Source organism: Lepidochelys kempii, chromosome 26 (genome assembly GCF_965140265.1).
Source record: "Lepidochelys kempii isolate rLepKem1 chromosome 26, rLepKem1.hap2, whole genome shotgun sequence".
NCBI classification, from domain to species: domain Eukaryota; kingdom Metazoa; phylum Chordata; order Testudines; family Cheloniidae; genus Lepidochelys; species Lepidochelys kempii.
Window position 1 is genome coordinate 7494613 of NC_133281.1, and position 16657 is coordinate 7511269.

Genomic DNA, 16657 nt, shown 5'->3' on the forward strand with positions numbered 1-16657 from the left:
GGTTTCCCCAGTCACCAGGCTATCAGCTATTCTGGATGGGTGTCTTTCTTTGGAACAATGTAAAGGTCATGGTGGATTCTGCATTATTTTTTAAATCCAGATTGGATGCTTTTCTGTATACGTGGTCTAGGAGTTATTGTGAGGAAGTTCTGTGGCCTGTCCTACACAGGAGCTCGCAGCAGTCCCTTCTGGATGATCACAGCAGTCCCTTCTGGCTTTGAAAACTCTGAATCCTGGAGCCAAAGTCCATTGGAGTTGATGGAAAGTCCCCTGTTGACTTCATTGACCTTTGGATGAGGGCCTTATAGTCCAGCTTTGTGGCTTGTGTTCTTTCCCCCTTTACTAAATGGGTGTAGGAAATAGCAATTTAGAAGTCCCAAGTATGGCCAGAGTGGGTGGGCCTGGGTTATTGTGAAGGGTTCCCATTTCCTACAGTGGTAGACAATCCAGCTGGAAGGTCAGAGTAATACCATCTCAGATTGCTGGGCTAGGTTGTGGCCTTGCCCACAGTGGGGGTTTTGTCCAGTCACAGGCACCAGGGTAGCACACCAGTACAAAAGTGATGGTCATTATCTTGGCTGATATACCGGGGTTTGAACCCGGGAGCTCGAGAGCTGATACAGCTTGAGCTAAGGGGCCCAGACTGTCTTAGCAAGAGCTGAAACAGACTGGACCAGCAAAGAGGGGGGCCTGCGATGCACCCTTACCAGCGGGTTACACAATCCCAGGATGCTATTGACTGAAACTGGAATAATGCAAAGTGTGGCTTATAGCAGCTTGGGCCATCTACACGAGAGGTTTGCCCTGGTGAAGCTACACAATTGGCTGCAGTCAGGGCAGATCCTCTGCATAGATAAGGTCTAAATCGTTGCCCGCGGTTGCCTATGCTGAGATGAATCTTAAAGGCTTTCTGTTGTGCCTTGCTCTGCCTGTAAGCAGGACTTAGCGCCGGATGGTTTATTCATTAAACATGAAACATCTGGTCAGAGCCAGTCTCCTTAGAATTTCCTCCCTTTTAAAGGAAACCCACATGCTGCCATCTTTGAAATGTGCAGGTTAGACAGTCTGGGGTCTGGGATTTAGCACTTCCTTGTAAATCGTGAAAACGATTTTTCTTCATTGTTCCGTCTGGGTGATCTGGCCGCAGAAGGGTGCGTGCTCTTTTTGTTGAACAACCTGCTCCCCCGATGACAAGACCAGGCAAAACCCAGCCTGTTGGCTGGTAGATGTTTGTAATTGGGGGAATGTGCTTTACGCTGCGTAATCCACCGAATGGCAGTAAAAAGACACTGCTTTCCGTGTGCCTCCCAACGCTGCCCCCTGGGTGAGGTGTGCATGTCGAACTTTTGCAGACTTCCTCAGAGTGAGATTTCACTTGAGCTCTGGGAATCTGTCCTAAGGGGGGCGCCGATTCCAGTCCTGTTTGGAATCTCTTTTCGTGCCTGTGGAAAATGGCAAAAACAGGGACGGAAGGGGAAAGAGCGCTCCGTTTTGGAGAGCTGGCCAAGGAAGCCTCGTACAGGTGCAAATTATGTTGCACTGTCTGCTTCTGTCTCAGACATTGCTTTGATTGCCACAGGTGACTGAAGGAATCCCCTTCTCACTGCAGTGCAGTGGCTCGCAGTGTGGTGTACTGCAGTGAAAAGGAAGGACGGTCTTGTGGATAAGGAAGTGATCAGGGACTGAGGAGTTCTGGGTTCTATTCCCAACTCTGCCCCAGTGTCTCTGTGTAACCTTGGATGAGGTTCTGTGGGCTTCAGTTCCCCATCTGGAAAATGGGCGTAGTAATACATTTCTGCCCTCGCCCCCCACTTTGTCTGCTTTGCTCGTGTAGTTTGTAAGCTCTTTGGGGCAATGGCTGTGTCTGTATATGTATAGCAAAACTGAGTTCCCGTTCTGTTTTCAATCTCTTAAGTGCTACTGTTACACAAATAAACCTAAAATTACAAAAATAAACTTTTAGATGAGGTAAAAAAAAAAAATCTCATGGCACTTTTTGTAAGAGTCAGGCTGTTAACCCCTGTACCCTGAAAATTTCAACATTCTACCTCCTTAAATTTCCCATTGGTATTTTCAACAGGGATGCCCTTATCTTTTTCAGCTTCTGTCATAAACTCCTAAATAGCCCACAGCAATACCATGTAACAGCTGCCCGATCGCACCCCAGGGGTGGCTGCATTTCAGTGGTGGGTGACATGAGTCCAATATATCTCATTTTATTGTAGGGTCCATAATCGGGTTTTGGGAGAAAAGACATTCTCTCTTTATAGAAAGTATTTTTATCTTAGTCAAATACAACTATTCAAATGAATAACACATGTCTGGGCAGAGAAAGTGTGTGTGTGTGTGTGTGAGAGAGAGAGACTGATGTTCTCTCCTTGCCCTTTAGTTCTGGCATGAAAATCCTCCCCTTCATCCTAAAATTTATCCGCTGTCATCCTTGCAAGGGAATAAATTTGAGGGAAACTCTTAACTCGTCTACTGTTTGTCTGAAACTTCTAGACTTGTATTTGGGGGGAAAAAAAAAAGAAACAAACCGCTAAAATGACCATTGCCACGAGCACTTGTTCACTGCAAATGATGAATAAAGTTATTTTATGCAGTGTCATTGTAGCTGTGTTGATCCCAGGATATTAGAGAGACCTGGCATTTTGCTACGATGCTGCGAGTTCCTTTCCCAGGCCTGAAGAAGAGCTCTGTGTGGCTCCAAAACTTGGCACTCTCAACAACAGAAGTTGGTCCAGAAAGATATTACCTCACCCACCTTGTCTCTTGAGTAATGTTATTGAAAGTTAGAACAGAATTCTGAGAAGATCAGAGGATTCATTGGTTCCAAGGATGAGTGGAGAGCATGAAGTCATGCTGGAATATAGCTTTATATAATAATTATATGTAACACAGCCCTTTCATTCTGTGGTTTCAAAGTGCTTTAGAAAGGTGGCTTTATATCACTGTGATGTTCGTTGTACAGATGGAGAAACTGAGACATGGAGAGGTTAAGGACTTGAGCCAGAGCAAACTGGAGTTGCTGGAAAGATTCTCATTGACTTCACTGGGCTTTGGCTCAGGCCATAAATAGCTTGCACTAGGCCATTCGGTTAATTATTGACAAAGCTAAGAACAGAACCTAAATCTCCTCATTCCCAATCCAGTACTTTATCCATTGGACCATGCTTAATCTATAATCCTGTTTTTATCCAGTGGAAGGAGTGGTATCTTGCCCCACACCCCCCAGAGCTTCTGGAATACAGAGGATTTTGAAACCAAACTTGACTGATCTTATATTTACTAGAGAAATGGGCCAGACTTGCAAAATCTGGACTTCTCTAAAGTTTGGGGGTGGGGCAGGGTGAGCACATGCAGGATTTTGGCTGAGACTTATCTCTGCCAAGTATAAAAATGCTTCCACAAAAGCTTTTCACCCCTCTTCCCTTTGTTTTGTCACCTACTAATCCCCCACCCTCGTGTTGATCTCTTTGCTAGCTTTGTTATCTGTATGTATGGAGTGTAAGCTCCATGGGGCAATGACTTTGTCTGCACTGGTGCTTCTGAGCACCACTTATGCCCTGTAGATAACAAATACCACTCCAGCTCCCCTAAGAAACAATAGCAACATTTGTGTGTAACTTTTAAATGTCAGTGCAAGCAACAAGCAAACCAAACCAAACAAACAAAATGCCGAAGAGCTGTGTGTCACGAAAGTTAGTTAAGACGAGAGCTGAGGAAGCAGAATCTCTTGACCTTTGGAATAGTTATTTTAGGGGCAAAGTAGCATTAAGAAAAATGCAAATTTGCCCATCATATTTCAGAAATGTGAAGCTGGAGACCATGTTTGCAGGTCAGTGTTTTAAAATAAACCCGGTTCGGTAATTGAAAAGACACTGTTGCTGTTGGTATTACATTAGCTCCTGGCAATCGCCACAAATGGACGGGACAAAGAGTGGGAGACGGAAAGTACGAGTATTTCCAGTTGGGGAACCGGCACACAGTGTGAAATGATTTGCCCAAGACATCTGTGTTAGAGCTCAGCATAGAACCCAGATCTCCTGAGTCTCAGGCCAGTGTCTTAACCACAAGACCGTCCTTCCTCTGCCGTGATTTAAATTTCACGCTTGCAAAGTAAGGCTCACTTGAGAGCAGCAAATACAAAAAATACACTTATTCATTCATACCCTTGCCTTTGCGTCACCTTGAAATTTAAAATGTTGGCTGAACCCCAAGCTCCAAAGAGGGAAGAAATGTTCTTCTAAAAGCGATATACTTCTGGTCTGCAAAAACCACAGCTATTACTCTGTAACTGATACTTCCCTGGAGCTTGTCACAAAGGGAGTAAATAGGAATAATATCTCTATCTAGGGCAAATAATTTGCTGATGGTTTTTTTCCTTCCTCTCATAAAAGTGAAGACCCTTTACTAATTTCTCTTTCAGCCTTCCTTCACAGAAGGATTTCACATTGGTTCATGGGCAGCAAGGAAAGGAATGTGTAAACACAAGACTCAAGCATCATCTAGATAGAGAATTGGGTTAACACCCATGTGAGAAGAAGGATGGTGTTAGGGTTAAGGCCGTGGAGTTGGCGTTAAAAGATTCGATTCCCAGCTCTGCCACAGACTTCGTATGTGACCTTGGGGATGTCATTAATCTCTCTCTGCCAGTTCCCCATCTCTAAAATGGGCATAATAATACTTGTGTTTTCTATCCCTTTATCTGTCTAGTCTCTTTAGACTATCAGGTCTGCGGGGCAAGGAATCTTTTTTGCTACATTTATGTACAGCCCCTAGCACAAAGGGGCCCCAATCTCAGTTGGGGATCTAGGTGCTACCATAATAGAAATAATAAGTACTGCCACTGCACAGTTCCAGCTAAAGGAGCAGGCCCACTGTGTCATTTCATAGTAGGAAAAGCCACTCTTTCAAGCTCTGCCTTATTTTAGGGCTCATTCCCACTGGTCTTGTTCTCACTGCTGGTACCGTTGGCCTCAATGGGACCTCTGAAGTGAGCAAAGCCAGCAGGATGATATGTGGTAAGAAGAACGTGTGTTGCTAATAGCTTTGCATGTTGAATTCCTGTATGTGAAGAGTCATGGTATTTCTGTTGTTCCTTGGCAGGTTGGTACAGAGGATACACCCTCAGGAATAAATCGAAAAAGGTACAACATGATATTTTTCAATAATAGTTATTTTTATATGTTAAATTTTGCCAGGCCCTATCCAGCGCTGTAATGCCCTGTATTCCTGTGGTCATTTCTACCTTAGTACACTGAATACTTCCTGACTGGGATATTCTTTTCTCTAACAACAAAAGTGAATAGCCAGGAGCCAAATGTTTGAGAATCATTAACTTGGCAGACTATACGGTGGATGCATTTGAAAAGTTCATTGCAGCTCTTATAGGTATCACTGGTCCTACCGGTACTGCCCATTTTAAGCATAGGGAATACTGCTTGAACTGGGAGAATCAAACCTTTAAGTATGCCCGCTATATAACAAGCCCACTGTTTAGTTATTGAGTCCTGTACCTGTCTTCTAACATTGGCTGCCTATGAGAATGGGTGACCCTCTAAAGGTTCAGGGTTCAGAGGTCAAATAAGCACCCATGTATCTCTAGACCTTATCCAAACTCCTTGACTTTGCAAAACTAGTGTTGGAAATCTCACTAGAACATGGTTTCCCATGAGAATCCCAGCACCATTGCTCCTGGTCCCATTTGGAATTACTGTAAGAGTGGCCTCTTTCATGGTATTTCTGCATTTCTAGTCCCAAGCGGAAATGAAAGTAAAGTAAGATTTAATCACATCCCAAGGAGCAGTTTTCTATGAAAGGATGGAAATTTTAGGTGAGTGAGTTCTTGTTTTCTTCCCAATGAATTCTTCCGTCCATAATTGTAAGCGTCAGTTGCAGTCCTGCAGTTCTTTCTACCTGACAAATTCCATGACTCAATGGGAAATTTTAATTATTCTTGCAGTTAGGACAAATTAACATGGCTGTTTCGAATCTGTAACATCTCAAAGCATATCACAAACACAGGAAGTATCGTTTTAGCGGCACTTACTGGGTGTGACTTTTCAAAGATGTCACAGCAAATTGGGGGCAGAGCTGAGATTAGAACCCCAGGAGTCTTGACTCACTTTCCACTGTCCTATCCAGTGGACAATGCTGCACTTAAATTCTGAGGCCCATGTATGTTTATGCTGCTAGTAACCAGTAAGCATCAGTCACACTGTAGAACCTCAGAGTTACGAACACCTTGGGAATGGAGGTTGTTCGTAACTCGGGACAAAACCTTATGGGTATTCTTTCAAATTTTTTACAACTGAACATTGACTCAATACAGCTTTGAAACTTTACGATGCAGAAGAAAAATGCTGCTTTTAACGAAACAAGTACAGAAACAGTTTCCTTACCTTGTAAAACCTTTTTTATAAAAATGTTCATGTTATTTTTTAGTAGTTTACATTTAACACTGTACTGTACTGTATTTGCTTCTTTGTGTGTGTGTGGGCAGAGGGGTCGTCTCTGCTGCTGCCTGATTGGGTACTTCCAGTTCCAAACAGGTGTGTGGTTGACCGGCCGGTTGGGTTGGTGTTCGTAAGTCTGAGGTTCTCCTGTAGGTGGTGTTGCAGGGATTAGATTTGTTTGCTTTATTTAAAACTTTAAATTAACCATGAGCATTTTCATGTGACTGCTGTAGAGAGAAATGAAACTTGGATGCTGAAAGCCCATCCTGGGCTTCATTCTGCAAAGTGGTGAGCAGCCCACCACTCCACTCTCACTGACTTTAGCCAGTGTTGCAAATCCTCACACCTTTCAGGAACAAACTCCCCTGCAGTCAGAATGGGGAGCAGGAAAAAGACCAGGAGCCAAAGCAAATTGCTCTGGATTCTATTTATCTTTGGACAGCCATTCATCGGCATATCTGAAACCCTTTTAAACTGCTCTGCTTTTCCTTTTGAATCCAGCTTTCTGGGGAAGACCATGTGAAAGCACTATTTTAATGGCAATTTAGATGTCATTTATTATTGGGCCTTATTGTTTGGCATGAGGATAAAATTTGGTGGGGCTGCAAATTGAAGAAGCAAAGAGCAGCTCTGCGGCCAATTATTGATCTGAGAGGGAGAGACGGGGCGGGAGAATCCTGACATGTTTATGAAACCAGCCGGGTCGCTGTTGAGAAAGCGGAAGCTGAGTTAAGTGGAAATGGGAGGTAAATCAAAAATTCAGCTGCAGTTTTCATTTTATGTGCTTCGTGGAAAGCTTGCTTTAAAAAAAATGCAATTCCTGTGGAACCTTTGGTAGTTATTGTCCAGAGAGAGGGGCCCAGTGGAGGTGGGAATGGTCAGCAGCTAGCAAGATCAAGCCTATGCCGAATATTTGTTATGTAGCATCACAGAGTTTAAGGCTAGAAGGGACCACCAGGTCTATCAGAGGTCAGCCACACCACCTGGCACCTGCACATGAACCCCAGCAAAACTGAAATGAGACTAGGCTGTTATGTGCCACAAGCAGAGAATAGGAGGACCGAGGTGTATCAGTGCTGGAGGCCCATGCAATGGCAGGGGAATGATTAAGTAAGGTAGACCCAGATATCCTGGCAAGTGACCTGCATCCACACGCTGCAGAAGAATGTTAACTCCGCCCCGGCTCCTCCCCCCCCCCACCGCCAATCTGGGGGGAAATTCCTTCTGGACCCCACATCTGGTGATCAGTTAGACTGAGTATGGGAGCAAAAGGCAGGCAGCTAAGTATCGCAGAGAGAAAAAGCTCAGTGCCACCTCAGAGCTCTGGCCCAGTTGCATTATGATGAAATTAGCAGTATTGCCAGCATCAAGCATACAAAAAACATGGGATCGGCTTAAAAATCGTGAATTAAAAAAAAAAAAAGGTTTGGTTCTTTTTCTTTGTCTTCTGGTTTGTGAGTCTTTAGAGTGCACTTGCTTCACATTTTCACGCTTTTCTTCACAACCTCAAGGCCTAGAAACTTTTTTTTTAAACGAAAGTTAGGATTCTCATGCAGTCTTTCCCTGCAGCTGGGGCTGTAAGGAAATCATCAAATGTCCTGAGACTCATGATAAAAACCCAGGGCTCTGCATGGAGTTAACTTTCTCTCACTGAAACATCCGCGTGTAAGAAAAGGCGTGTGTAATTGACTCTTACAGTTGGCTTTATTGTCTTTAAATGGGCTTTGTTAGCAAACTCCCACCAGGTCAACAGTTTTATATGTTGATTCTGGAACCAGATGACACATTAGGGTGGCGTTTAGCTGGACTCTCATTTCCTTGGTGTTGAATTAGGGCTCGTCGACGCTGGCAACATTGAAGCGCTGCCTTACCAGCGCTTTAACATGGCTTGCTGGGAGAGAGTGCTCTAAAAAAAAAATCACCTCCACGAGGGGCGTAGCTATCAGCGCTGGTTTACTGTCTACACGGGCGCTTTACAGTGCTGAACCTTGCAGCACTTGGGGGGGGGGAGGGAGGAAGGGGTGTTTTTATCACACCCTGAGCGAGAAAGCTGCAGCGCTGTAAAGTGCCAGTGTAGACAAGCCCTTAATCACACAGTGAAATGTCACTGGAATGAAGATTCATTTATTACGGTTTTTAGTGGAATTTAGTGGAGCCTCTGGCTGCGGAATCCTGTTCTTTTCCAAATGATCCTCTTCTGGTTTCTCTTGGCTTGTGACAACAGTGGTAACTTTAGCCGCTGTTTATAATCGCCTCCAGATCTACCCAACTACTGTAACCCATGCTATCTAGATTAAAGCTAACGCAGATATGCCTACTCAGGCTACAATCACGCATTTGCTTGTAGTTTAGACGTACGCAATTGAGCTTAGCATACAATTAGTATTTCATAAATGGGAAATGCCTTTCAGTCATCGTTTAGCTCTATAAGGTCTATATTTTCTTTGTTTAGGGCCTGTGAAGGCAGGGTTAGAGCACAGAAAAGGAAGGCAGGATTCCTAGGTTCTGTTCACTGCATGACCATGAGCAGCCCACCGAGGCAGAGTTTTTAAAAGTGTCTCCTAATTTTGGGAGCTTCTGCTTTCGGGTGCCCAGTTTGAGACTTCCGAGGGGCTTTTCCACAGAAGTACTGAGCACCCTCAGATCTCCTGGAAGTTAGCAGGAGCTGGTGGGCTTTTGAGTTTGGGCAGCTGAAAACTGAGGGTCGTAAAAATTAGTGGATACTCTTGAACTTTTTGGCCTTAGCCTCTTGGTGTATCAGTTTTTCCAATCTGTAAGATGAGGATAATTCCTACCTGGTCAGAGTGTCCTGAGGCTTAATTAATGCTTGTAAAGCGCTTTGAGATCCTTGAATGAAAGGTGCTATAGAAGTGCAAAGTGTATATTATTATTAATTTGTTTTACTACACCAGGGAAAACTCTCCATTATTATTATTCTATATATAAAACAGTCACTGGAGCTGATTCTAAGGGGTTCTTCTATTTCTTCCTTCTATATCTAGCACCAAAGAGGATTTACCTTGAGGGGCACCAGATTGAGAATCGGGAATTCTGTTGCAGCCTCTGCCACTGAGTTGCTATATGACCTTAAGCGAGTGACTTAACCCCTCCCTCCCTCCCACTTTATCCATCTTTGTAAAACTGTTTGAAAGCAACAGATCAAACTGTCTATAAGTACACAGTACTGTATTATTATTATTATTATTATTTATTATTATTGCCAGTTTGCTTTTCCTGGGGTTTATTAAATTGCTATTAGAGTTGACCTAATACCAACATAAAAGAAGACACACCGATCTCCGCATATATTGTACTAGAATTGTTTTTTTATTTATTGAATTTTGGAAAAGTTTATTTGACTTGTGCTTGGAGCTCAGCTGATCACATTCTTCTGCTTTTCCCCCTCCTTGTTGCTGAATGATGTATCGCATATTACAACATGATTTCCCTTTCTCTCTCTTTTAGGGCATCTTCCCCAAAACTTACATTCATTTAAAAGAAGCAACTGTGGAAGACCGAGGGTAGGTTGGAGACAATCTTGAGATGTCCTGTGGTTGGCAGAAGTGATTGGATGCCGTTTGATAAAAGAGCTTACGTAATGGAGGTGCAGCTTGTCATACGGCCAGTCTGTGTTTTTGCATAGCAAGTGCTGTGAACCTCATGTAGACTCTAGGATCAGAATAATTTCTGTTTTTGCCAAAATGTTGTACATCAAAAATTGGACACATGGACAGAGGCAAAATATCCCACTTGCAAAGATAAGCGTGAAATCTGCTAGACATGTATATGGCAAAGTAGGTCACTCAACTTACATTTGGTTCTTCTGGGGACTCTTGCATTCAACACACACACACACACACACACACACACACACACACACACACACTCGCAGCCAAGTGGCCATCAGAAGAGTGTGAATTCTTTCCTGTCCTGGAAAACCTCTTAGAAAATCATTCCCAGTCTAATTCTTACACTGGATTCTCTGATCAGTATGAATGGGGGCAACCAGCAGCCGCAGCGATAGGAAGTGACTTGAGAAGGCATTTTTTAATCCATATAGTCCAAGTTATCACTGCAAGCGGTGATCCCTCCAACTGGGAAACTGACTAGAGCAGACATGTCCGTTCAGCGTTACATTTCTGAATCTGCCACCTTTTAATTTCATTACATGCCCCCTTGTGTTTTTTCCTCTCTCCAGACAACATGAAACAGTGATTCCAAGTGAACTGCCCCTTGTTCAAGAACTCACTTCCACGCTGAGGGAGTGGGCAGTTATCTGGCACAAGCTGTATGTGGTGAGTATTTGCTTTCTTCCTTTGTTGGTGTTTGGTCCAGTGAGAGGGGAGAAAAGGGCAGGATCTCTACTCCATCCAGGACAGAGTGTTTAAACAGAAGTACGCAGAAGATTTTGAAAGGACCTCGCATATCCCCATCTTGTGCCCGTGCATCCAGCAGCTGATGTTCATTTTGAGCACATATGCTTTTTACGAACAGGGCCCCAGAGCTCAGTTCTGCCTGTAGGGTGGTTTGCTCTGGGAATCAGCCCCATGTTATTCTAACATGTATTTTCCACTGACTGGTAGATCTTCCCATCTGACGTTTGCTAGTGTGATTTCCAGAGCTGCAAACAGTGATGTGATTAGAAGCAAAATGGTAAAAGTACTAAACCAGACGCAGGGGGCTGTGATTCAGGATTTCTGCGCTCTGTTGTCCTCCTAACTCATTGTGTGATCTTGAATGAGTCACTGATGCAGCAAAGCACGTCAGCATGTGCACAAGCCCCATTGACTTCAGTTAATGAGTGAGTTAAGCACCTGTCGAATCATGGCTGATAATTTCCCTATGCTTCCATTGCTCAATCGATAAAATGAGCATAGTATTGAACTAACTCAGGTATATTGAGACTTAGTATTTGCAAAGCATTTGGAACTTGTACATTGCCTTATACCTAAAAATTTCTCAGGATCATTGTTATAATAAGGAGCTGAAGGAGGAGTAGTGACTTATTGCTGTTTAAAAGGTGACTGAGCAAAGTTAGATCTTGTAAGACTAAGGTTCTATTTACTCTACAAAGCGGTATTGCTCTTGAATAATTGAATTAGAAGACATGACCCGCACCATGGTCGGAGTTGACCAGGACAAGCCATAATCAACGTCTTGTCAGCTAGCTGGTTGGGACTGCTTGTGTGAGTCCCTTTTCACCAACGTGAATAAGGGTTCCTGGGGTGCCTATGATGTCTGTCGGATTTAGTGACAAAGGACAGGCCGAGGAGTCAAGACTTGAAGCCTAGTACTGACTCTGCCACTGGCTTCCTAGGCATGTTTTGGAAAATTGCTTAATCTTGCTTGGCTCCAGAGATGGAGATAATATTTCTTAGCGACCTTTGCAGAATGCTTTGAGATCTCTGAAAATCCGGTGAAGTGTACGTGCATGAGGATAGGTGCTGGTGCTTGGGGTGCTCTAGCACCCCCTGGCTTGAAGTGGTTTCCATCATATGCAGGGTTTAGAGTTTGGTTCACTGGCTCTCAGCTATACTATACAAACTCCCCCACTATACAAATTGTTCCCTTGTGCATGAGAGGAGTGTGTGTGTGTGTGTGTGTGTAATATATATATATATATATATATATATATGTATTTATATAAAGGCACAGAGTATAGCAGAGTATATATACCTATAAAATATAAATACTTTTGGTGTTGCCTTTTCCAGAACAGGCACAATCTCTGATCTTATTTTTCTCTCCCTGGGGAAATATGCCATCGAGATTGTTGGTGAAATTAGACTCGGAAACTTCCAGGTGCAGTGGAAGGAAGAGCCATCTCATTAATAGTTTTCTATTTCTCAGACAGCTGTTTACTTTCCCTAGCCCCCTTGATCTTTCTGTCTTCTGTATCCTGAAGGCAAGATAATAAAATATTTTCACTGAGTCTCAATCTAGTGCTTACTGTGCTCTGCAAACAATCTTTCCAGGCAATGGCCAGTACATATTAATTTGTTCATCAGACTGACTTTTGTTGGTGATTTATTTTTGGTGGAAGGATTAGCTGCTTTAGAAGCCCTCTGTATCTTTGTTTCCTCCCTGACAGGGCCATGCTCAAGGCCAGCCTAAACGTCCCTGATTTTCATGTGAAGCAATGCACAGGCTTCTCCGCTAGCATGGGGTGTCATTTATTTTCTGCTTATGCTGGGCCAGCCACTCGAGTTAATCCCATCTCTGTTATCTTGTGCTGATGCATATTAGCTCTGTGTCTGCTGGGGAAGAAGATGAATAGGAGGTAATGAACCATATGGGCTCAGAGTTATCCCTGGGGGAATTCCACTGAAATCGATGGTGTTCCCCTAGGGATAAACTTGATCCATTATTTACAATCCTATCCTCTTTCGACTGTATCCTCTTCTCCGCAACATCTGAAGCCATTCAAGAAAGGGAATTTTCTCACTGTTGGGAAAAGAAACTGGAAGCATTGTGCCACGGCAATACTCAGATTGCTGCTTGGTCCTCCGTGCACACCTTACAAGGTGCAAATATGGATCTCAACGTGAGGCAGGTGCAAGCTGCTAAAGAGTCCTGAATAGTCTTTTTGCAAGAGGAATAACTTCTAAAATTCTCCCACAGCATGGTTTCTGGAATGCCGCGTGCCTCGGATTGCATGGGACCTTCCTGCATTCTCAGTTCAAATTGCCCCTCTTCCATGGATGCCATTTATTCCTTATTTTGATGGTCAGATTAAATAACCAGAGTTCCACGAGATTTGTTGAAGTCTAAGTACCATTGACTGGCACTTGCTCTGAGCCACAGTACGTTGCCCTAAGCCCGGACAGGACTGGCAGAGTGCACAGACCGTTCTGCAAAAAGATCCCAACTCCAGACTGTCTCCTTCCTCTTACTGTGGAGAAAATGAGGGAGCGGGAAAGGTCAGCCAAAGACAGAGCTCCCAAGCAATCCAGGGCGACAGCGACAGTGTTACAGTGGCTAAGACAAGAGGTTGGGGTCCAAAGACCTGCACTTCCTTCCTGGATCCACTGCTGACTCATTATGTGGATCACTTCCCCTCTTCCTGCCTCAGTTTCCGCACCGAAGAAAAGGGATGATGATGCTTGCCCCTCCTCCTTAAAGCACTTGGAGATCTCCAGATGAAAAATGTTCTATAAAGGCTACGTGTTAAGTATTTTTATAGATCCATTGGGTGCCGCATAATGACATCTCTAATTTTCACCATAGATAAATCCGGTTTGTCTTATAGTAGCACTTAGCAGTTCCAGCTGAGATTGGGGCCCCTTTGAGTTATGAGCTGTACCCACAAAGAGTAAGAGGGAGCTCCTGCCCTAAAGAGCTTACAATCTGCCCAGACAAGTCAGACCAAGGGTGGGAGGGGAGCCAGAGGTCCCACAGTGGGGAGGTGACTTATCCAAGGTCATGCAGTAAATCGGTCATTGGCAGAACTGGGATTGGATTCTTTGTCTCCCAAGTCTCTGTCCAGTGCCCTAGCCTTTTCACAACGCTGCCTCTGAAAAGTTTGTAAACCTAGGCTGTTTGTGAAGTTGGTCGTTTTGCTGAGTTAGGCTGAAATGCTGACGCGAAGAAAAACAATTCAGAGTTCAGAATGAATTACCCTTTCTTCCAAAGTGGAGTCTTAAGGCAGATTATAAATTCTGGAGTTGAATTTTTCTTCAGGCAATGGTTACTTCAGGCTGCACAGTATGTGCTCTGAGACTGTAATTAAGATGAGAGAATAGTTTTAAATTAGCTCCAAACGTTTTTCTTAGCCAGAGTCAGTTGGTCCTACTGAAAAATTTCGCGCAGCCATAAGTGCATTTTGTTTGTGGTCCACAGAACCATAAGCATTTTTTCCACCCTCTTAGTTTCCTGAGCGGCGAGATGTGATGCAATTGCTGTGTAAAGCAAGCATTTTGTCCCTGGCTTGTTCCCTTAAAACCTTTCAAGTTCTAGCCTCAGAATCTGTTTTTCTTAAGAGCAGAAATACTTCCTCTTTTATGTGACTTTACTCTGTCAGCGTTGTCCTTAAAATAGACTGGGAAAACATCGTGGTTTGTAATGGATGCAAATTTATTCCCCCCCATGCCCCTCACGGTATAAAGAAACTCGAAGGGAGGAAGGAGGAAGATGGGGAGAGAAGGGAAATGGAGAAGAAAGAGGGTTTTTTTTCTCTTTGGCAGCATTTCATTTCACTGCTGTAATTTCTGTAAATTACAGCAAGAATTGCACCATAATCTTTACTGCAGAGCATCAGCTGAGCCCGAAAATGAATCCAGCCTCTGCGTGGCGCATGGGAATCTAGCAAGCATCAGTTGTCAGTGTTGCAAATCTAGTTTCTTTTAGGGTTGTGGAACAGAGTAACAGGGTGAGTCAAACATTGGGCAACGTTTAGCACAGCAAAGCTCTGCACGGTCATTTCGTTGTAGATCCCTGCCTCAGTCAAGGGCACGGTTTGTAAATGGCAAGTGTAATTCTGGGGCACGTACAGAACTAATAAATCTCCTGAAAAGTACAGAGCATCCTCACCTTCACTGGTAACTGAATTCAGTGGTAAGGGCAGGTCTACACAACAGCGGGGATCGACACTCTGAGATCGCTCCACCGGCGGTCAATTTAGTGGGCCTAGTAAAGACCCGCCAAATCGACTGCAGATTGCTCTCCAGTCGACCCTTGTACTCTATCCCCGCGGTAACTCGACCTAAGGTACGTCGACTCGAGCTACGTTAGTCACGTAGCTGGAGTTGCGTAGCGTAGGTCGACTTAACGCGTTAGTGTAGACATAGCCTGAGGGTGCACAGAACAGGGCAGATCTAGGCCTCTCTTGGAGCTAGCGGGGAATTTTTTTTTTTTCTGTGCAGAAATATTTTGACCAAAAAATGGGTTTCATAGAAAATATTTTTAAAAAAACATTTTGGGTAAAAACAAAGTTGTTTTCAGTTTCTGGTTGTCAGAAATCATCCGATTTTTTGCAGATAGGGGGTTGTTTTTTCTGTGAAAACCTGAAATATTGTCAAAACCAGACATTTCCAATGGACGTTTTTTCAACAACAACAAAAAACCCTTTTCCCTGTGGAAAAAGAAGTGTAACAGAAAATGTTTGACCGGCTCTAGCCCAGCTCGTAAGTAAAACAGAGGACCACAATCATTCCAGAAGCTGTGGAAAGGAGACACATGAAGAGAATTCAAGCTCTGGTTTAAAAATAGTTTGTACAGGTAGTCTTCGACTTTACGATGTTCGAGTTACAACGAACGGCACTTACAATGTTTATAAATTGTCGTCATGTTTCGACTTTACAACGCTGAATCCCACATTGTTCCTATAGGAAATTCGAGTTACGACGTTTTCGATGTAAGACGCGATTTTCAGGAACCAATTGTGTCGTAAGTCCGAGGACCGCCTGTATTGCATTTAGCGTGGTTAAGCCCCTGCATCCCAAGCTTTTAGCATTCTTTGACCATTAGTAGGTTTACATACATTGTATTGCTTCCTGTTTTCCACCATTGAAATCAAAACTTTTGCCATTGACTTAAATGGGAGCAAGATCAGCTTCTTCTTCTTCCTTTTGTGCGAGGCATACGTTTCCATTGCTTCTAGGTGGGTTAGGTTTTTTTAAACTGTTGCCTTTGTACATTATCTATTTCATGCCAACAGTCCACAGAGCGTCTCATCAATCACGTCAACTGGGCTAAGATCAGTGGTGAGGCCTCATCTGGAGTACTGTGTCCAGTTTTGGGCCCCACACTTCAAGAAGGATGTGGATAAATTGGAGAGAGTCCAGCGAAGGGCAACAAAAATGATTAGGGGACTGGAACACATGAGTTATGAGGAGAGGCTGAGGGAGCTGGGATTGTTTAGCCTGCAGAAGAGAAGAATGAGGGGGGATTTGATAGCTGCTTTCAACTACCTGAAAGGGGGTTCCAAAGAGGATGGCTCTAGACTGTTCTCAATGGTAGCAGATGACAGAACGAGGAGTAATGGTCTCAAGTTGCAGTGGGGGAGGTTTAGATTGGATATTAGGAAAAACTTTTTCACTAGGAGGGTGGTGAAACACTGGAATGCGTTACCTAGGAAGGTGGTAGAATCTCCTTCCTTAGAAGTTTTTAAGGTCAGGCTTGACAAAGCCCTGGCTGGGATGATTTAACTGGGAATTGGTCCTGCTTCGAGCAGGGGGTTGGACTAGATGACCTTCTGGGGT

The 16657-nt window shown here is 43.8% G+C and overlaps 1 protein-coding gene across 9 annotated transcripts in view; it reads left to right on the forward strand.

Moving 5' to 3' along the window:
* Positions 1-16657, forward strand: part of DOCK5 (dedicator of cytokinesis 5) — a 140980-nt gene that overhangs the window by 35873 nt on the left and 88450 nt on the right. For all 9 annotated transcript variants that reach the window (XR_012156325.1, XM_073325314.1, XM_073325315.1 and 6 more), the window contains exons 3-5: positions 5110-5150; positions 9924-9979; positions 10657-10753. Coding sequence is in view for 8 of the 9 variants with exons in the window: in XM_073325314.1 (XP_073181415.1) it covers positions 5110-5150; positions 9924-9979; positions 10657-10753 (194 nt within the window). In the remaining variant the exon portion in view is untranslated. The remainder of the gene's footprint in view (positions 1-5109; positions 5151-9923; positions 9980-10656; positions 10754-16657) is intronic.